This window comes from Mustela nivalis (assembly GCF_964662115.1).
Source record: "Mustela nivalis genome assembly, chromosome: 3".
NCBI lineage: Eukaryota > Metazoa > Chordata > Mammalia > Carnivora > Mustelidae > Mustela > Mustela nivalis.
In genome coordinates, this window is record NC_139022.1 from 155,126,791 (window position 1) to 155,149,976 (window position 23,186).

General features: G+C 35.7%; 2 protein-coding genes across 5 annotated transcripts in view; one reads left to right on the forward strand and one right to left on the reverse strand.

Annotated features, from left to right (window-relative positions):
* Positions 1-23,186, reverse strand: part of SUB1 (SUB1 regulator of transcription) — a 484,727-nt gene that overhangs the window by 154,658 nt on the left and 306,883 nt on the right. The window lies entirely within an intron of this gene.
* The window catches only part of ZFR (zinc finger RNA binding protein), an 86,366-nt gene that overhangs the window by 53,590 nt on the left and 9,590 nt on the right, over positions 1-23,186 (forward strand). For 2 of the 4 annotated variants that reach the window (XM_082724483.1, XM_082724482.1), the window contains 3 exons: positions 3,042-3,183; positions 7,782-7,879; positions 8,745-8,840. In XM_082724483.1, the coding sequence (XP_082580609.1) occupies positions 3,042-3,183; positions 7,782-7,879; positions 8,745-8,840 (336 nt within the window). The remainder of the gene's footprint in view (positions 1-3,041; positions 3,184-7,781; positions 7,880-8,744; positions 8,841-23,186) is intronic. The other 2 variants (XR_014309968.1, XR_014309969.1) reach the window with 1 other exon arrangement.

The following is a 23,186-nucleotide window of genomic DNA, read 5'->3' on the forward strand; positions in this document are numbered from 1 at the left end:
GGGGGGGGGTTGTTGTTGTTGTTTTGCTTCGTTGTGCAAATTGGTAGGACTATTTTCTAGTTTGCCTTTTTAGGTTTTATAGTGCTTATATTTGACATGAAGCCATCTTGCTAATTTACTTAAAAATGTAAAATTGTAGCACATGTTCTCATCCTGATTTTTTTTTCCCAAGATTTGAAGCTTAAGAGAGAAGGCAGTTGTTGACAGAAAATGGTTTTTCTTTTTCTTTTTTTGTTAAAAACAAAGCCCCTGTGTAGCAAACTTGAATTTTTAAAATCTGTGAACCTCTCGCCTGTTTAGTTGAATACATGTTTTTAATAAAATATAGTAAGAAATAGTCTTTCCAATTTGAAATTCCCTGGTCTTACTGGGATTTTTCTTTTTCTGTCTTTATAATGATAGGAATTCTATCTTTGTCCAGCAAATCATGGCAATTCACAATTAGTAGAATATCCCCTTTTTGGTCTTACAAAAGCAAACTTTTTAAGATTGAATTCTAAAAAATGTTACACATTAGTCTCATAATCTCAGATTGGGATTTAAAGTAAATATTCCTTGGGGAACCTGGGTGATACAGTCAAATGTCCAGCTCTTGGTTTTGGCTTGGGTCTTGAGATCAAGGCCCACATTGGGCTCAGCCCTCAGCATAGAGTCTGTTTAAGACTCTCCCTCCCTCTCCTTCTGCCTCCCCCCACCCGCAGCACACACTCAGCCACCCCAACACACACCCTCTCTCTCTCTCTAAATAAAATAAAAATTTTTTTAAAGATATTATTTATTTGACAGGTGGAGATCACAAGTAGGCAGAGAGGCGGGCAGAGAGAGAGGGGGAGAAGCAGGCTTCCCGCTGAGCGGTGAGCCTGATGTGGGGCGCAATCCCAGGACCCTGAGATCATGACCTGAGCCAAAGGCAGAGGCTTTAACCCACTGAGCTACCCAGGTGCCCCTAAAATAAATTTTTAAAGAAATATATTTCTTGAATAATTTAATGTATATAATTTATTTTTAAACCTTTTTGGTTTAAAAATTAATTAGGTATTCTAAATCCAAGGATTGACATTTCATTGTTCATGTGTATTCTACAGCAGTGAGTCAGAATAAATAGTACTTGACCACAGCAGAGCAACTGGTAACAAAAGGGATAGTGAACCACAATGTTGAACTTAAGCTCTGACAGCTAACACTTAATGATGTTTGCTTTATGTTCCCATTGTTCCAGATACGAAGTTTCTCATTGTGGATGAGTCTTAAGTGCTAGGAACCAGAAGAATTGGCATTGTGTGTCTGCTTTTTTCCCTCTGTTGAGGCTGCTAGGGCAATGGGATATGAGGGGAGGTGGGTGTTGAGGGCCTTGAGAGAATTACATAATTTGCTAGAAATACCTTGATCTTAATTGCGATGCTTGGGGGCACCTGGGTGGCTCAGTCATTAAGCATCTACCTTTGGCTCAGGTCATGATCCCAGTGACCATTGGGCTCCCTGCCCTGCTGGAAGCCTGCTTCTCCCCCTCCCACTCCCCTTGCCTGATGGTCTCTCAGTGTCTCTCTCTGTCAAATAGATAGATAAAATTTGGGGGGGGGGGGAAGATGCTTAATAAAACTACGAAGTAGGGAAATATATTCTAAGGAAATAAGCAGTTAGACTAAAAGCAAAATACCCTTTCCAGATCAGACTGTACTTACTATACAAGGGAATAAAAAAAAAAATTTTTTTTTTAATTTTATTTATTTATTTGACAGAGAGAGAGATCACAAGGAGGCAGAGAGGCAGACAGAGAGAGAGAGGAGGAAGCAGGCTCCCCGCTGAGCAGAGAGCCCGATGCGGGGCTCGATCCCAGGACCCTGGGACCATGACCGGAGCCGAAGGCAGAGGCCTTAACCCACTGAGCCACCCAGGCACCCCGAATAAAAAAAATTCTTCGTCATCATTGTCATAGTTGACATTTATATAGTACTTAGTATGTACCAGGCACTTTTTTGTTGTTTTAAGATTTTATTTATTTATTTGAGGAAGAGCACACGAGCTAGGGGAGGGGAGGTGCAGAGAGAGAATCTCAAGCACATCCCCGCTGAGCAAAAGTCCCAACATGGGGCTCAATCCCAAGACCCCCAGATCATGACCTGAGCCAAAGTCAAAGACTTAGCTGACTAAGTGCCCCAACCAGGCACTGTTTTAAGGGCTTTATATAGTTAATTCATTTAGTTCTACAGGTTAGGTAACAATTTCTGTCCCCATTTTACAGAAACAGGGTAGAGGAGTTAAATAATTTGCCCATATTCACAACACTGGTAAAGTAATAGCTGGAATTTGAACTTACATATTGTACTATAAACACTCCATGTAAATTCTGTAAAGCATTCATTAATAGAAGCTGGGGCTTATCTATATCAAATTACAGTGGAAACTGGGGCTTATCTATATCTATCAAATTACAGTGAATCTTGGTTTTTCTGGATCTTAATCAAGACTTTTTGCTCTCCAATTATGATGTATAGATGTGTTAATTTCACAATGTACATACAGTGGGAATGGTTGAATTCAAGGATCTATTTAGTTTCATTCAAATTCTGCAGATGTAGAAGAACTTAACTACCCAGATGCAATTTGAAGGTACAGTAGTAAACACAGCAGTGTTTCTTCTATTCAAGAATTTATAATCTAAGAGGGACATATACAAATAACTCCCAATACAAATAATCGTAAATATTAGCTCAATAAAGAACTGTAAAAGGCAAGTATGGTAAGAGATGAATGATACTTGGATTATTGTAAGGCTTCTTAGAGGAGAAGTGTATTATCTACTCCTTATAAAAGGATTGAGGTAGGGCCCTGACTAGTTCTGTCAGAGCACGTGACTCTTGATCTTCAGGTTTTAAGTTTGAGCCCCATGTTGGGTGTAAAGATGACTTTTAAAAAAGTAAACAACTTTTAAAAATAAGTAAAAATACTTGAGATGGTGAGAAAATGAAAGAGCCATAATGAAACTGCTTTGTCTGATAATATAAAAGTTCAGCTAATTTTTTGTGCTCTTCATTACATAGGTTATAAGTCCTGAGAAGTATGATATAAAATGTGCTGTGTCTGAAGCGGCAATAATTTTGAATTCATGTGTGGAACCCAAAATGCAAGTCACTATCACCCTGACATCTCCAATTATTCGAGAAGAGAACATGAGGGAAGGAGGTTGGAAAGCCATTAAACGTTCTACTTTTCTATTAACTTTTTTTTCATTTACCTACTCTTTAAGATGGCATTAAGCCCTAGAAGGCAACATGCTGGCATTACATATGAATTTGATAGATTTGACTTAAGTAGCAACCAGTTTTGCTTAATAAGATCATTTCCCAGAAAGTAAATGCTCTTTTTAGTAATGTACTTTTATATAAAACACTCATGGTATTATTGACTTTCTTGATTTTTTTCTTTTCTTGCTAACCTCAGATTTCTGGAAAAAAAAAGTTCAAAATTATTCTTGCTGACATAATGGACACATGAAAAAAATTAAATGTTGGTAGTAAAGGGCCACAAATTTAACTTCTGTTAAGAAGTTCCTTGTTCTTGCCTTGTCTTCCAAAAAAGACGAGAGTTTCAAATAAAATTGGTTATATACTTGTAATATGTTTTAAGAGGCATTGTTATATGTGTAATCATGGATTTGGCTTGTCCTGAGGTAAATATTTCTAGTTCTCTGAGGTTGCTCTTTGGTTTGGAGAGTTTTCATGAATGCAGAGCATCCTAATGCACATAGATTTGGGCTTTTAAACCCAATATTATTATACTAGAGATACTGAAAAATAAATGGTGTAGGCTTAGTAAGTTATAGTACAGTACAGGATTTTTAAACTTACTTTACAATTGTAGAATATGAAATCCTGCTGGTGCCAGCAATGTTGCTTTAGGGACTGTTCTGTAACATTTTCAAAGCTTCAAAAGCTTTTAAGCCAAAAAGCATGGTCAGTGTCTGCCTAATGTTGGTTCTGTTGTTTTATGGGTCAGATAAAATTTACTTTGTTTCCTTTCATGTTGTTTTTGTACATCTTAACTTGTTGAGTATGAAGTTATATAGTCTACACTAATATTTCTTTGTGATACAGATAGAAACGAATACTGTATATTAAATACTAAAATTGTTTAACATAGTATCAGTAGGCTCTTAGTTACTGTCCCTTTAAATTTGTTTTCTTACAGCAAAGCATTTTTTTTTTTAAGGCACTGGGCTTTTCCACAACCCAGAAAGAGAACACTTAATTTAAAATGTGGTCATTGGGAGGCATGTCTAATCTTGCATACTTCACATATATATCATATCAGGACTTGTATGTTGTATAAGCTTTGCATCTTAAAAATAATTGGGTTTTGTGTAAAGGATCTTTTATATGAACATGAGTTTCCATTGAAGGTCTGACTATGGATATGCTGGGGGAAAAAACAGTTCCTGAGTCGATCTGTTCAATTCATGTGCAACATATGACACTTAGGATTTGAAAAATCTTCTAATATGATAAAAGCTGTTATACTTAGAATGAAATTACACTCATATAACCATTTAACTATTTCAGAGCACATCTTATCCAATTACATTTAGCCTTAAATTTATGCAGTATCGGGTTACTTCATTATGCTGCAGAAGTCTAAAGTTCATACCACATTTGTAGTATATAGAGTCTTTGATAACCTATTCCTTCTAAAGGAAACAAAATTATATTTTTGTCTGACCCAGAATTGAGTTAGAATTACTGTTCTGGATTTCATAAATACTCTGGTGAGAGAAATGATCAGTCCAAAATTAGAAGATTTTACCTCAAGACACTGAGCTGAAAAGTTGGATGTGCAAAAAGTATAGAAACATTGATAGAGTGTTCCTTGCTGCAGATTACTGCAGTAAACTATGTCTTTAGCTTCATTATGAAGATTGCTTCTTTCTTGCTGCAGAATAACGGTATGTATTCTCTCTCACTGCAGCTCCCAATGCTCTGTGTCTTAAAATCACTTAAAGCCTATAGCTTGCTTTGGGGAGTTAGTACAGGGGGTAAGGAAGGCTTTGCCGGAAGAACAATTATAAGTCTTGAGACTTGTGCCTTGTGCAGTGTGGTAGCTCTTTAATGGTCTTGTTTAATACCAAAAATTATTTTTCAATTATTTTTTAAAAATTATTAAATTGCCCAAATAACTGTTAAACGCATGTCAGATCTACTTTATGGTACTGTGTTTGACAGTTAAACACTATTGACTTGAAGCTTGAAATGTTGGAAATGCTCTAACCCTTGCTACAGTGTCTTCTCTGCAGCAAGTCAAGTATGTGTGTGTTTTTTTCCACCTGTAGCTTATCAGTCCCGGTCCAAAGCCTTCTAGCAGAGGGGATTGATTCCTGTCAGGGGTTGCTGCCAAGACATCGGAAGGATTTTTGACCAAGGTTTTCAAAAGCTCAGTGTCACACCTGCCATTTGATTAAGGAGGGATTTTGGATGCAGAGTCTGGCATTTATTGTCCTTTGTGTGGCTGTTTTGTTTGTTTTGTCTTTGTCTACTCCAGAATTGAGCAGTGTTCACACTAGTTTTTAAATGGTTGTGGGTGGATTATATATTTTACATAACCATGTTAATTTAAATTAATATATTCCCATTAACTTTTAATCATAAAATAGTGTGGACACAGCATGTCTTCTAACTAGTGATTAACCCCTTAAAATTTATGAAATACATTGATGTAGGATAAGAATTTGCTCCTCTTTTTTTTTAATAAATTAAATTATTTTTGTTTTGTTAACTGGGTATTAGGCAAGAAGTATAATTTTTTTGTTTTTAGTACAATATACCTAAGGGGTTAATCCACTTGAAATATAAAATGGGTGCAAAAATCCACACTCTAAATTTAACAGAAACTTTCTACTTAACAGCTCTTAATTTGTTTTTAAATTGCAATAGGTGTCTTGGCATCTTTGAAATTGTATCATTAATTAAAATTTTCAAAGTTATAAATGCTTGTGTGCAAAAAGAAAAATTTTCTTACATATTAAAGGAAATTATAACACTGAAAATAACATATAGAAATTCAGAAACTTTTTTTAGAAAGAGATTGCACGTTGTCACCTATTTGCATTTTAGCTTTAGCAAGTAATGTAAATAAGGGAATAGAAAGAGGGTCCTTAAGCAGTTTTGTAATCCTGCATTAAGAAATGGTTTTTTGTTTCATTTTTTAATTTCTTTTTTTTTTCTTTTTTCCTTAGTTAGCTGTGCTTTTCTGTATCCCTTTCTTTCCTTATCTCAGAAGAGCCCTATATCTTATGGTCAGTATGTTTCTCATTTTAGTAGTAAGTCTTGCAGGTTTTGAGATTGTCCACTGTTTTTTAAAAATCACTAATATTTTGTCTTGGTAGTTTCTCTTTAGTATCCACATTCTTCTTTCAGTCTTAATTCTCAGAATGCTACACAGCATTCTTTGATTATCTGAAAATCGCCCTTCTAACATGTCTTGAAAAATCTGGATCATTTGATTATTTGAGGAGAAGAACTAAGAATAGAAAGCCCAATGGATAGAGTTATCATTTTTAGAATATGCTTCTTTATGTATTATCTCCTCAAAATAAGGACAAGTGTCTTTTAAGATAACTGAATGCTCATACAAAATATATACAATTAAATAATTTGCCTAAAGTGCAATAATACTCTAAAAATCATCTTTAACTTCTTTTATCATATTATTTCTTTTGTCCCTTACACTCATTTGGTAACCTCAGTGATTTATTAAATTATATTTTAAATACCCCATAATTTTGGTGCACTTGAGCCAGTAGACTGTGAAATTCAATAGATGACTCATCTAGTATGTAATTATGCTGTGTTTAGAAAATACTTCTACTGTTAAAATCATTAAGAGCTATGAATTAGATTGACTTAGTTGCTGTTTTGAATAGCTTAATTAGCTAATATGCTGTTATTTTTATACACACTTTACAGATACGTTTAGATGAACATAGCTGGCCCTCTATCGTGAATGTAAAATTAACCTCTTGTCCTAGTTAGGTTCAGATTTTCTCAAGTTTTTTAGGTGGCTCCTTTGTTTTAACATAATAATCGGATTTAAAATCAGTTATTATAATTTTAGGCCATACCTATTATTTATCATCAAAGAGTTCTTACTACATCTCCTCTTTTTCTGTACTTATCCTATTTAACCATGATAGTTCCTATCGCCCTTTTCTTCTATATCCATTATTCCTCTCCAGTTATTCTTTGGGATATTTTATGGAAACTTTCTTAAAGAGCATTTCATATTCCCTTAAAGCTGTAGACGAGAAACCATTGACCTCTTAGAAATGCATATTTTTGGCTCTGTTTTTTTCCATAATTATTACTGTATTGATCATTCCATATTTATTATTAGTTCTTTGCTATATGAGCCCCAGAATAACCTCTGACCATTTAGAATACTGAACAAACTTAATAGTTTATCATGAACTCTCATTTATTAAGGTGGATTTTTGTGTTCCCTCTTGTCTTGTCTTTGTGCTGGTGCGCTGTGTCCAGTAATCCTTCCTTTTGATTTTATTTTGGTGGGTAGGGTTATTTGCAGAAATCATTTATTACATTTCTTAAGAGTTTAAGTATTTTTGATTTTCACATTGGGTTATATAAATTTGCTGAAAATAACTCTGGGTACATTAAAGTGCTGGTAAACTCACAAATGGCTCATGTGACACTGATGCTACTTTAAGGAAGTGTCTTGCTCACCTGGTCAAACACCCATTCCTCACTGCATTTTGCCAATTCAATCCATTTTAGATGTAACCTCGGGTATGGTGAAAGACCCACCGGACGTCTTGGACAGGCAAAAATGCCTTGACGCTCTGGCTGCTCTACGCCACGCTAAGTGGTTCCAGGTTCGGAACATCATTTTACTTTTTTCTTGTAGCCTTATGAGAGAGTAGTTCAGTAAACATGTTTAACTGTGTTTAAACATTTCAAAAGATTGCCCAAGCAATCTATTTTAAATTAAATCTCGGAAAATATGTTAACATAGAAAGCTGGGTGTGAAGATCTGCATATTGCAGTTACTATTAATTTGACAATAACCTTAGGTTTGGGGGTGTTTTGTAGTTTGGGTTTTTTTATTTTTATTTTTAGTGGCTATATTTAAAGTTTACTTGTTTAGGAACATCACATGTTTGTGTATATATATTATATTCCATAAGGCTGCAGATTAACTTTTGCTTTAAATAATGGAATATGTGTTTAAAGCTTTGTGTATAGTTTTAAGATTTTTTCCCCCTCTTTCTCTAAGTTAATAAGTGTAGGGAGTGAAAGGTGAGGAAGCAGCTGTTTGGTTTAGTGACTTTGCAGTCATGCAAAGGCACAGAAGGGAAACCAAACAGATTTCCTTAACCTTTCAGTCCCTAGACAAACTTTTTAGCTCTTTACTTTTTCTTTTATTTCTAATGTAGGCAGAATTTTTTTTTAAGTTTACTGTTTTAAATGAACACAGGTCAAGGTTCACAGGGGATCAAGAAATATTATTCTTGTATAATCTGTTTACTTTGACCTAAAATACCAGCTTTTAAATACTAACCCTGGCATAAAATATTGCTGTAAATGGCAGCTCATTGAATCCAATTTTAAGTGTGGTTATTTTTGTTTTATTTTTATCTGAGCTTCCATTGAACAGTGGTATTTTAACTTTTTTTCATCAAGGGATTATTTTCAATATTTCTAAGATTAATTCACCTGGGTTTTTGTGTTGCTCTCAAGGCTAGAGCTAATGGTCTGCAGTCCTGTGTGATTATCATACGTATTCTCCGGGACCTCTGTCAGCGAGTTCCAACGTGGTCTGATTTTCCAAGCTGGGTGAGTAGTATGTAACTTTATGGTATGAAAAATAAATCTTTAGGAAACACTATCACAGTTTTTATAATCTCCTCTTACATTTAATTGTCAACTTTATTTTCATTTGCTAAATGTACTTCCTTTCCTCTTCTAGGGAGAAATCCTGAGGGTCATAGAGTGTCTAACTTTCTGAGATTTTATTATTTAAAGAATTGCACTTGATATTTCTTTTTGTATTATCCTCCTTCTTTTTTTTTCTTTTGCTCTTATGATGTTTATTTTTTAAGGTAACAGCAATTGTTAATTGGCTTTTATTTACATAAAAATACAAAGACTAAAATTTAAGCTATTAATCTCCCTATGCAGAGTTCTGTTAACAGGGTTTTTTTTTTTTTAATAATGTAGGGGTGCCTGAGCGGCTCAGTCAGTTAAGTGTCTGACTTGGTCTCAGGTCATGATTTCAGGATCCTGGGAAGAAATGCTGGATTGGACTCCCCAATGAGCAGAGAGTCTTCTTGTCCTGACCCTCCCCCTACTCGTGCACGTGCACGCTCTCTCCCTCTGTCAAATAAATAAAATCTTTTCTAAAAAAATATTTAAAAATTTAAAAATTCCAGAAATAGAGGTTGTGAAATAAAATGTGAAGAAGAAAAAGAAATATGTGAAGTTAGGAAATTCAAATAATGCAGAAAGTCACCAAAAAGTGAGTCATCTTATTATTCTATGGCAAATTATCTGTAACATTTGTTGTGATCACTTCCAGGAAAAAAGTACATGTATATACACCAGATATGTTCTTATTTTTATATATGTACTAGTATCCCTGTGAAATTTGAGCCCTTTTGGTTCCTGAGTAGCAAGAATTCAGTTGTCTGGGGGAGCGTATTCAAAAATATAATTGAACGTATTGGTTTCAGAGTTGGGTTAGAGAGAAGTGAATAGCCAGGCTACTTGAATGCTTTAATTTTTTTCTAAACATGGGTGTTCATGCTATTTAATTATTTGCATTTTCTTAACAAAATGCATCTTGGAGCTCTTTGAGAAAGGCATAGTCAAATCCACCTTATTCTTTGCATTAACTACATGGTATTCCCTTTTGGGAACATGCCATATTTTATTTAATTAGTATCCATTTGATGACATTTGGTTGTTTGCAGTATTTTACCATTAAGTCTTCATTATATTATTGTCAAGCTTTTGTGTTATAGTTCATGTAATAAATTGCTAGGGCTAGAATTCCAAGGTCAAAGAACATGTGCCAGTTATTTTTGAGGAAGTTGAATCATTGAAAACACCCAGAAACTGGTAGATCAATCATTTCCTTCACACCCTCACTAACTCTGGGACACCATCACACTTCTTAACAATATAATAAATATAAAATGGTCTTGTTTTTTATTTACATTTTTTAATTTGAGTGATTGCTAGATTTAGAATTATTTTTCTCTTAACCAGCAGTTCCTTTGTTACTCAACATTTTCTTATTTATATTAAATCTTTATATAAGAAATCAGCCCTTATCTGTAACAAAAATGTTTTCCAGCTTTTCAGTTATATTACCATTTTTGTTATATCAGAATTTTTTTAATTTTTGTAAATTCTAATCCGTTAATCTTTGATGACCTCTGGGTTTTATATTCTACTTATAAAAATCTTCTTGTATTTTAGATTATAAATTAGTTCACACATTCTTTCTTCTAAAGCTTTTTTTCCCCATCAAATTGCATTTTCTACAAGTGCATATATATATTTTTTAATACATAACAAAAGCTTTGATAAGTATATATTCCAGCTTATAATAGGGGTTGTTTCTGAGGAGTAGGAGAAAGGGATGGTTATGGTAGAGATCTGTAATGTTTAATTTTTATCAGGACAAAATGTGTATACATTACTTGTATAATTAAAAATAATTTTCGATTTAAAAAATTTTTAAATCATAAATAGATTTAGCTAAATGTTTTTTTAGACCAATTGCCAATTATTCCAGTACCACTTAATAATTTATTTAACAATGACACCTTCCAACCCCCAGTTTGAAATACCACCATTATTATAAACCTGTGGTTCTCAACCAGGGGCGGTTTTGTCCACCAGGAGACATTTGGCAATGTCTGGAGATATTTTGAGTTATCAAAACTGGTTATTGATAGCACCGAGGTTGAAAAACCCTGTCCTAGACCAAAGTACCTTTTTTGTGGGCCCATTTCTGCAGTTGTCTGATTCCTTAGTCTGTTTTCTTCTGTAGTACTGAACTCTTAATGATTGAAGTTTCAGAGATTTAAATTTCTGAGTGTCCTCATCATCACATTCTTCCTTCTCTGTTCTTTGCCCACTTTTAAACACCATCTTGCTCAGAAGAATTATTTTGGTTTTTCTTATGTATTTGTTTTTCCAAAGGAACTTGACTACAACTTTGTTCAGTTTCTCTGAAGTTCTTGTGATGTTTCCTTAAGAAGTACTGCATTGAAATTAATAGATGTTGGGGGAATTATCATCACTTTTATACTGACTCTTACACTAGAGTACGTGACATCAAGTTTACTGAAGTTAATTTTACGTACCTGCTTAGATTTGAATATGTTCTATGCATGTTAAGTTTTGGTTTTGTTTGTTTGTACCTAGGTATTTTGTCTTTTAGAGGCTTTTTCCCCCTTCACATCTATTTTCTGGTTATTGTTTGTGTATATAAAAACTGTTAACTTTGGATATTAATTTTGCAACCCCTCTCACCTGACTGCATTCCTTTATTTGTAATAATTTTTTTCATATGATTCTATTGGGTCTTCTAATCTTGGAATCATACCTAAATGACATTTTGTCATCTTTCTTTTTTCTAATTTAACTGATATTTCTAGAATAAATAGGAAATAAAAAAAAATACATGCATGCTATGTTCCTAATTATAAAGAAAATGCTTCTAAGGTGACTAGTGTACTAAGCATGATGGTTAGCCTTTTATTTGAGGTTCTTCTTTATCAGGTTAGAATTATCAGTCAGTCCTTTCCTAGTTTGCTTAGTAATTCTGAATCAGGAATAGAGGGACACCTGACTGGATCAGTCGTAGAGCTGTGACTCTTGATCTCAGGATCGTGAGTTCTAGGTGTGGAGCTTACATTTTTTTAACAAAATTTTTTAAGGTTAAAAAAAGTCATGAATGGAAATGAAACTTTATCAGATAATCTTTCAAGGTTTATTTACATGAGTGTATAGTTTTTTCCTTTCAACCTGTTCAGTATTGTTCATTATACAGATAGATTTCCTCATACTGAACTAATTTTGCATTCCAAGTGTGACTCTCATAAACGAAAATGATATTAATGAACTATTAAGTTTACTGATGACCTGGTTAGGAATTTTGTTGGTGACACAAAAGAAAATTTTATAGTTTTATTTTTGTCTTTCAGATTTAGAATCACTGGTGCACTAGCTCTCTAAAAACAATTTGAAAGTTTTTATTCTTTATCCAAATTCTGAAACACTTTTAGAGGATCAAACTACTGTCATTTGATGACATTATTTCCCAATCTGTATTAATGAAGGGGGTAACATTTTCTCAGTTTTTTCTGTTGCAGTTAGTCTAATTTTTATCTCTCCTATTTAATTGTGGCAACTTTTGTTATCCTAGGAAAGTTGACCAGTTTAGCTATTCACATTGTTATATGATAGAATTTTGTTCTTGGGGATCTTGGGGTTTTTTGGGGGGTTTTTTGCTTTTTGCTTTTTTTGTTGTTGTTTTTCTTTTTAGGTTTTGGGGCACAGGTAAGATTTATTTATTTATTTTAGAGAGAGACTGCATGTGAGCCAGAGGAGGGGAGAGGGAGAGAGAATTTCAAACAGACTCCTCCTGCCATGCCACCCCAATGTGGAACTTGATCCCGCAACCTTGAGATGACCTGAACCAAAATCAAGAGCCTAGAGGCTTAACCAGCTGAGCGGCCCAGGTTGCCCCTCTCAAGGCTTTTTAAGTACTTGGAGCATCTTCATTATTATTTTGTTTGTTCTTAATTCTTAGCTTTGTTGATTAGACTAGCCAGCAGTAGTAGTTGCTATATAGGAGTAAAATGACAGATGGGTGTTTCATTCTTTGTAATGTGGTCAGAATTCACTAAATTCTTGGTTGTTTTTTTTTTTTTAAGATTTTATTTATTTGTTTGATAGAGACACAGCAAGAGAGGGAACCACAAGCAGGGAAAGTGGGAGAGGGAGAAGCAGGCTTCCCGCCAAGCAGGGAGCCCAATGTGGGGCTTGATCCCCAGGACCCTGGGACCATGACCTGAGCTGAAGGCAGACGCTTAACGACTGCGCTACCCAGGCACCCCAGTTTTTTATATATTTTAATATAAAAATATGTTCAGTATTATCTCACTTCAAATTTTTTAATGTACAAAATTATATGTGCTATAAGGGTGTCTGGATGGCTCAGTGGGTTAAGCCTCTGCCTTCAGCTCAGGTCATGATCACAGGGTCCTGGGATAGAGCCCCACATCGGGCTCTCTGCTCAGCAGGGAACTTCAGTTCTCTACACCTGTGTGCCCTTGAGGCTGTTTCTATTGTATTAAGTCCAAGATAAGATATTTACGATACTGGACTCTCAAGCCATTCTTTCTAGGCTACTCTTGGAGTCCAGAGGTTCATCACTATAGATGGCCCTGCCCTACAACTTTATTTTTCCTCTTTATCAGAGGGAGATATGAACTTCAGACATCCCTTTGAGGGGGCAGAGCTTTATAAATTGAGTGGAGAAGGAAGAAAAAGGTGTAAAATGAATTAGAAGAGCATAGGCTATGGCAGGGTAATGATAGGAGAGTCAAAGAGCGCAAATGAAGCTGGTGGTTATTCTTTGAAATGATGTATGTAAAATAAAGTACACCGTTTTTTGATAGTTTAAAACACACAAGAATGTCAGTATTTTGGCATTTAAAAATGTTCCTAGTATTGTCGTCTTTAGGCAGTGGCTTAGTTTTCATATTATTTTTTCCTTTCCCCAGAGAATTAGCTCCTTGGATTTATCTGCCAGATCTACCATTTTCCTATTTAATCCTAATTTCATCTCTAATTTTCTGTTTTCCTTGTTTATTTTATTCTTTTACAAACTTCTTGTGTTGGATACTTGTTTCATTCGCTCTTTAATTCCAGTGTAGTTAACACGCATTTAATATTAGTTTCAGGTGTATAATATAGTGATTTAACAGATGCATACGTCCTCCAGGGCTCATCAAGACAAGTACACTCTCAGGTTTTTTTTGTAGGATTTATTTATTTATTTTGGTTTTGTTTGTTTGTTTTTAAAGATTTTATTTATTTATTTGAGAGAGAGAGATCACAAGGAGGCAGAGCAGCACACACAGAGAGCCCGATATAGGGCTAGGTCCCAGGGACCCCAAGATCATGACTTGAGCCTAGAGGCAGAGGCTTAACCCACTGAGCCACCCAGGCACCCCTATTTATTTATTTTGGAGAGAGTGTACACACGCACAGGGGTGAGGGGTGTTGAGAGAGAGAATCCGAAGTAGACTCCCTGCTGAGCACAGAGCCCAATGCAGGGCTATATCCCATGAACTGAGATCATGACCTGAGCTAAAATCCTGAGTCAGACACTTAACTGACGGAGCCACCCAGATGCCTCCTTGAGGGAAGATCCTAAGTCTGTGTGATTGAAGGCAGGCTACTTTTGTTTCTGTAAATAATTTCTAGGTTTTTTTTTTTTTTTTAAAGATTTTATTTATTTATTTGACAGAGAGAGATCACAAGTAGGCAGAGAGGCAGGCAGAGAGAGAGAGGAGGAAGCATGCTCCCTGCTGAGCAGAGAGCCCGATGCGGGACTCGATCCCAGGACCCTGAGATCATGACCTGAGCCGAAGGCAGCGGCTTAACCCACTGAGCCACCCAGGCGCCCTAATTTCTAGTTTTTGTAGCATTGTAATCTGATAAATACATTCTGTTTACAATTTTTGGAGTTTAAAGTTTCGCTTTATACTCTAGTATGTACAGTTTTTATGATCTGTGGGCATTTTTCCCCCCTATGGGCACCTTAAAGAGGTGTTCTCAATAAGGTGTAACACACAGCATACACCTCTTAGTTCAGCTTAATCATTTTGTTCATATCTTCTGTAGTTTTTCCTTACTTATTTTTTGTCTACTTCATCCATTCATGGATTGATGAAAGTGAATTAAAATCTGTTTCTGTTAATGTTTCCATTTTGGTTCTGTTTCCTTAGTTTATGCTTTATTGTTTTGTTGCAGGGATAATTCTGGACATAAACAATACAGTTATGTCATCATTGTGAATTTGAACCTTTGCCATTATAAAGGGTCCCTTGTTTAACTCTTTCTGTCATGAGTTAATAAGCCTTGTCCATTGATTAATATTGAAACTCTAGCTTTCTTGTCATGAGTATTTGTCTGGCATGAGTATATTTATGTTTGTTTTCTTCTGTGCTTTACCTTAATTTTTATTCTTTCCTTTTCTTATTCTTTTTGTTATGTGAATGTTTTTTCTTTGTGACAATTAGTTGTTGCTCTTCTAGTTTTATATGAAGTTCTCATTCATCTGTTAACAGTTATATATAGTATCTGTCAACTTTCACCCATAAAAGCTGAGGCATTTTTCACTTATATCCCCCCCCATCCTTCTTTGGGTTTCTTGTTTTGTAATCTTTCATTTGTTCCATTAATATTTTTTAATGTATTTAATGCTTCTTGATTAACTTACCTTAAAATTTGTTAATTCCACTTGGAAAATAGACATTTACACACTTGGGCTTTTTAAACTTTAAAAATGTAAAAATAACTGCATTTACCTTCTGTATTGATATTCTCTGATTGTTTAATGTTCTGTGTTTAAATGATTCAGTGCAAACCACCAGGTCTTGTACTGGGGCTTTTCCTTTTCATTTCCTGATTACATTTTATCATCAAAATAGTTTTTATCAAAATTATTTAAGTTTTTTAAAATTCTGTCATGTTTGAGAAGCTCTGCCAATCGCCATTACTTTAATGAGAAATATATTGTTGGGTCACAGTTTTTCCCCCTCCCCATCTTTAGTTTCACTTCACTACCTTCCAGTACTGGGTTTGGTAAGTCTAAGTTCAGCCTAGTTTTTTTGGCCCTGACTTTTTTTTACAGACTGTTGAAAGAATTCTTTCTTTATCTTTGCATGTCATTAACTTTAGCCAAATTATGTCTTGGAATCTGTTTTTCAGTATCAGCATTTTATTGAAATCTTTGTCAGATTTCCTTTTCCTTTCCGTTAGGGGAGAAAACCATCCTCCATTATGTCTGATTAATAGCATTCTCTATTGTAGGGGCCCCATTATCCTTATGTTGGACTGCTTTTGTTCTGCATATCTTTTATCTTTGTAATTGTTTTTTTTTTAAAGTTATTAATTTATTAATTTATTTTAGAGAGGACACCTGCGCAAGGTTGGGGAGAGGGAAGGAGAGTCTTAAGCAGTCTTCCCTGAGTGTGAGCCCAACATGGGACTTTATCTAACCACCCTGAGAGCGCAACCTGAGTCAAAAGCAAGAGTTGGCCACTTAACTGACTGTGTCACCGAGACATCCCTGTAATTGTTTTAAATCTTGTCTTCTTTCCTCTTGTGTCTCCTGTGATTATCTCTTTGGCAGTAAGCTGGTTTTCAGCTATGTCGTAGTCTTCTTTGCTATTTATAATTCATTTATTCTCTAATAATGTTATTTTATATTTCAGTATGCTTTATTCTGTAATCTTCCTTTTCATCTCAACTTTTAGTTTTTAATTTTACTGGTTTTTTGCTCATCAAGTTCTCTTATAACTCAGAATACTAGCAGATTGATTTTATTAGCTTAAACTAAGATCCTTCCAGAACAGGTTTTTTATTTTATTTTTTTAACAGATGATATTTTTTTAGAGTTTTTGCGTCTTCTACTCTCACACATGCACACCCTCCCCATCAGCATTTCTCCCTAGAGAGGTGCATTTGTTATAAGCAGTGAGCATAGATGACACATCATTATCATTCAAAGTCCGTAGAGAAGAGACTTTTCATCTCTATTTTTTGTGGTGTATTCCACCCAAGTATAGAGATATCATGTCTGGTTTGGTTTGGGTTTGTTTTTTTCGTCTCATTAGTTTTCAGTTCCATTATAAAATCATCTTTTTGGGCTCCAAACAAGAATTGTCTTTGAACCTTTCCATGCGTTTTTAAATGGCTCTCCTTTTTCTTCCCCTGTGAGCTCTGCTTTGAGAGTTAAACAAAAGATGTATGGATTTGCTGGCATGCAGCCTTATTGCAGACATAGGTGGTGCTCTCTACTGCAGCTTGATTGAATGTGCTCTGCTACTCTATGTGAGGTAGATTCCATTGGCATACCTTCATGCTTTGGTTTGCATACCCAGGGTGGGTACCTATAGCCTTCGCCTATGCAGAATCTGTGCTCACTCTCTCTCTTTTTTTTCTGTTTTCCCTATTCACCATCCTTTTTAGGAAGAACTTCCATTTCCCTGAGCCAACAGAGTGTTTTGAGTATGTGAAGCCACCTTGGGACACTTCTGTTGAGAGTTACAGCTACCCTTAATAATACCTTTTCCCTACCACTTCTTTCTTTGGTAGATCTTAATCTTAAATACCTTTCTTATACCTTTCTTATGTATTAGCCAAATATCTGTTTAGACGTGATTAGATGTGGATAATTAGGATTCTTTTATTCTTCTCTTCCTCCCTTCTGCAAGAGTCTTCAGGATGGTGAATTCTATTTTCCTCTTTCTGATAAAGGAAGGGGGGAGTAGAAGGGGTTTTTACATTTAGGAAAATTTATTTTTCTGCAACTGCGTTCAGTATGACTTATTTGTCTATTTCTCTTAGTTGGGCAGTTATTGGTGAATCTTTTTTATTTTTTTCATTCAGCTACCAACCCTACCCTCATCTTCCCTCTAGATAACGGAGTTATGAGCTCCATGGAGAGAGTTACTCAGGGCACTCAATTCCTTGGAAAGATTCTTTCACTGACCTTTTCCTCTGTTTTTGGTTGAAACTGTTACATTTTTGCTTGGGTGTGTTCTAACAATTTATTTTGTGTTTGGGCAAGAGATTCTGAAATTAGGCTTTATACTATCACCTTAAGCAGAAATAACTTGTTTTTAAAGACTAGATTTATTTATTTATTTGAGAAAGAGAGCGAGCAAAAGAACACAGGCAGGGTTGGGTTGGGGGGACAGGGAGAGACAGACTCCCCACTGAGTAGGGAGCCTGATGCAGGGCACCATCTCAGGACTTCGGATCATGACCTGAGCCAAAGGCAGACACTTAACCAGCTGAGCCATCCAAGTGCCCCAAAAGTAATTTTCTTGATTTTCATAAAAGAAATGTGAGATTCTTACGAACTTTATTATTTTTAGTTTTAATTAGCATTCAGTTTACTTTGAGTAAAGAAGTAACAGTGCCGCTGGGTATTTACCCCAAAGATACAGATGTAGTGAAAAGAAGGGCCATCTGTACCCCAATGTTTATAGCAGCAATGGCCATGGTCGCCAAACTGTGGAAAGAACCAAGAAAGATGCCCTTCAGCGGATGAATGGATAAGGAAGATGTGGTCCATATACACTATAGAGTATTAATGCCTCCATCAGAAAGGATGAATACCCAACTTTTGCATCAACATGGACGGGACTGGAAGAGATTATGCTGAGTGAAATAAATCAAGCAGAGAGAGTCAATTATCATATGGTTTCACTTATTTGTGGAGCATAACAAATAGCATGGGAGGACATAGGGAGATGGAGAGGAGAAGGGAGTTGAGGGAAATTGGAAAGGGAGGTGAAGCATGAGAGACTATGGACTCTGAAAAACAATCTGAGGGTTTTGAAGGGTCGGGGGAGGGTTGGTTGGGGTGCCAGGTGGTGGGTATTAAGGAGGGCATGTATTGCATGGAGCACTGGGTGTGGTGCAAAAAACAATGAATTCTGTTATGCTGAAAATAAATTAAAAGAAAAAAAAGTAACAGTGCCTACTTTTAGGCTTTCCTTCACTACTGCAGTGAATACTGAAAATGGTACTCTGCCCTCAAATTAGCTCCTCTTTTGTCCTGAGCCCATGGTAATGAAGTAAAGAAAATACAGGTAGAATTCCTGTCAAATTAGTCTGACATCAGAATTATGACATAGTATTTAAACCTCCTTTGGAATAGTATATGTGCTATAATTTATAAAAGGCATATACTTAATTTTTTAATGTTTATAATATGTTATTATTTATTATATGTATTTCTGAACAGTGTAGATTAGGTTAAAGAATATTTTACAAAAAAGGATGATTTGTAACAATAGATAAGCCTCCAAAACACTACATTAAGTGAAGAAAGCCAGACACAAAAGGTCACATTATATTTTTGCATTTATGTGAAATACCCACAAAATTCATACAGACAGAATGCAAATTGGTGGGTTGCCAGAGACTTGAGGGAAAGAGGGAATGGAAGAAACTTCTTAATGGGCTAAAGGGTTTTACTCTGGGATTATGGCATTGTTTTGAAATAGGTAAGAGGTGGTCATTGTACAACATGGTGAATATACTGAATACCACTGAATTACTCACTTTAAAGTACTTAATTTTATATTATGTGAATTTTACCTTGGTTTAAAAAAAAAAAAGCAGTCTGTCAAATGTAAAAGGACAGTTTTCAAAGAAGAGGCTGAGAGAGCTACTATAATTCTACTTTGTACTCAGATAGCTGTTGGAATACCTGATTCAGTATTTCTTTGTATGTATTTTGAGGGGTTGTGTGTGTGTGTGTGTGTGTGTGTGTTTTAAGAACATGAGTAATTTAGATTTTACTGGTGATAGCTTGTATAGTAAGAGAGTTCCTGGCTATCACTCCACCCCATCCACCCTGCCCCCTCACCCCGTGGTAATCTCTTTACCCAACAGGGGGTTGGGACTCAGGACTCCTTGAGTTGCCTGCTCTACTGACTGGGGTAGCCAAGCATCCCCTGTCTGTCACTTTTAGAACCAGTGAAGAGCTTTTAAATGATAGGAAACTGACCTTCATAGCAAAGAACTGTTGTCTTAGCTTGCAAAAGAGTTCACAAATTACACTTGGAAGTGTATCATCTCATTCACTTTATCTTAAAAATAATGTATGTGTAACAGAAACCATCTACTTAAAGGTATGTGCACTACTGAATCCCCAAAAGCTGTAAAAGTCTACAAGACATGACGATTTTTACCAAGATTGTTGAGTATGAAATACGGTGCTATACATAAATACAATACAAAAATAGAACATCCTACACATGGACTTAGGAATGGAAGTCTGTCATGCATGTATCAGTATTAGCCTACATCAGCTGGAATGTAGAAATGTGTATACAGTTGCTTATTGTAATGATTTATTAATATGAGCATCTTCACCTGTAAAATAGGAATAATAGTCAAATCTATCCCCAAAAGGTGATTGTGATGATTTTAATTGGTTAATGCTTAGTATATAACAAGCTCTCAGTAAGTATTAACTATAATGAAGGAGATAATTACTATTCTTTTTATTATTTAACCAGATTTTCTTGTGTTAGATATCTTTTGTGGTTTCATTTTTTTTAAAAAAAGATTTAATTGATTGGAGAGAAAGAGCGCATGTTAGCAGGCAGTAGTGGGGAGAGAAAGAGAAGCAGCAGATTACCCGCTGAGCCAGGAGCCTGACGCAGGGCTCAGTCCCAGGACCCTGGGATCATGACCCTAGCCGAAGGTAAATGCTTAACGGACTAAGCCATCCAGGTGCTCCTTTTTGTGCTTTTGTTAAGTATAATACTCCTGTTGTAAATTTTGATTTTGTCAGTTATATGCTAAAAAAGGTTTTACCTGTTTATACTGCTACCAAATGAAAGTATTTGTGTTTTCACAATTTTATAAGGTGTATTTTTAGGCAGTGGAGCACCTGGCTGGCTCAGTCAATGGAGCATGTGACTCTTGATCTCAGGTAGTGAGTTGGAGCCCCACGTTGGGTATAGAGATTACTTGAAAATAAAATCTTTTTAGGGGCACCTGGGTGGCTCAGTGGTTAGAGCCTTTGCTCAGGTCATGATCCCAGGGGCCTGGGATCGAGCCTCACATCAGGCTCTCTGCTCAGCGGGGAGCCTGCCTCCTCCTCTCTCTCTGCCTGCCTCTCTGCCTACTTGTGATGTGTCAAATAAATAAAAATCTTTAAAAAAAAAAATCCCTTTAAAATCTTTTTTAAAAAAGGAACTAATATGCAGGGAAACTAGATATCAGTTTGAATCCATTGATATGGGATATTTATTGAAATATAACTGTGGGTTTTTAAAAAACAAAAATATATTTTAAATCAGACCTGGGTTTGAATCCCAGCCTAATTTTTATGTTTTAGCTATATAACGTTGGACAGCCTGTTTAAGTTGTTTCCCCCACCACCCCCATTTTTAAAATTGGGTTATAATAGCATCTAGTAATGAGAATTAAATGAAATCATACATATAAAGTGCTTAGCATTTTGCTTGCCACATAGTAAGCATTATTATGGAAAAACCGGCTTCACTGAGTGGTAAGGTAGGGAAGGCACAAATAATTTTTATTTTTATTTATTTTTTTTTTTTTTACAAATACACCGAAAAATCATGCAGTCCTGCTGGCATTGAATGAAATCCTGGGCTGCAAGTCTAAATATGCTTTTGCAGCTGGTTCTGTGATAGCAGAAACTTTAATTTTGCCTTTATTGTTTACTGTTAACCTGCATTATCTTCAAAATAGAGATACATACCATCTTTTCTCCTGTATGACTTTCATTATTGAATTACCACTTTTCAGGACACCTGGGTGGCTCAGTTGGTTGAGTAGCTGCCTTCAGCTCACGTCATGATCCCAGTGTCCTGGGATTGAGTCCCACATTGGGCTCCTTGCTTGGCAGGGAGCCTGCTTCTGCCTCTGCCTCTGCCTCTGCCTGCCTGTGCTCACTCTAGCTCCTCTCTCTCTGACAAATAAATAAAATCCTTTAAAAAAAAAAAAAGGCCATTATGAATTACCACTTTTCTATGTACCTTCTTTCTGAGCTTTGGTTTGTCTTTGCATTGTGGCTGTCACCATTTCACCCATGCTAGCAGCAGAAAGTCTGTTCAGTCATCCCTTGGTCCCCTTCATAGGGATACACAGATTTTTGGTTCCCGTGTTATCAGCACAGTTGATCATGGCTCCTACCAGAAGACCCAGGGAAAGCTGGAATTTCACACTAGAGGACCCACCATATTCTCACTTCAACATCTTGAATGCCAGAGAGGGATTTTGAGTGGTTTTGAAAGCAAATATTACAATCATAGATTTCAAATAATTTAATATGGAGAGCTTTTCTCTCTAAATAACTTAAGCTACCAAGACCCTTTATGGTACAGTTTAAATACTATTTCTTTGATTCAGTAGTATGTATCTTTGATGTCCTTTTACTTTGCATACATTTCAGAGCTTATAAACCATGAGTCTTCTGCTTTTGCTTTCCTAACTTACAGATATCTGCTTGGCAAACAACTGTGTTCTAGAAAATCAGTATTTTTAAATTGTTCACTTCATAGCAAGTGATCTCAGAAAGCACATAGTAGACTTAGTTTTACTGTGTGTGTTGATGTATTGACTTTTGGTTTTTCATAAGTTATTTCTTTCTTGGGTTTTAGTTTCTACCTTTATATGCAAGTATAAATCATAAACTCATATTTTGGAGCACGTGTGTGGATCAGGAGGGAGCCTGCTTCTCCCTCTCCTGCTGCTGTGCCCACTACTTGAGCTCTCTTGCTCTCTCTGTCAAATAAAAAAAAAATCTTAAAAAAAAAAGTAAAAATAAATTCTCATTTCTTAAGATCAATTATTAAGGAGATTTTGTTAAAGTTTTGAATTACTTGGAACACATCCTGTATCTTGGCATACCAAGATTATAGTTGATTATTTAATACTTATTTTTCTCCTAACGTTCTCTGAAAGTACTTAATAAAAAGTTTGAGATACAGTTGACCCTTGAACAATGCAGGGGTTAGGAACACCAGTCCCCACACAGGTCAAAATTCATGTCTAACTTTTGACTCTAACTAGTCACAGCCTGCTCTTTCTTAGAAGCTTTACCAATAACACAGTCAACACATATTTTGTGTTGTATGTATTAAATCTTGTAACCTTTTTTTTGTTTGTTTTCCTGAGAGACGGAGAGGGTTGGGCAGAGAGAGAGAGAGGATCTTAAGCAGGCTCCACACCTAGTACAGAGCCCAATATTGGGCTGGATTTCACAACCCTGAGATCATAACCTGAACCAAAATCAAGTCAGATGCTTAACCAGCTGAGTCTCCCGGGTGCCCCTATATCTTATATTCTTATAGTAATACCTTTTTCTTAAATTCT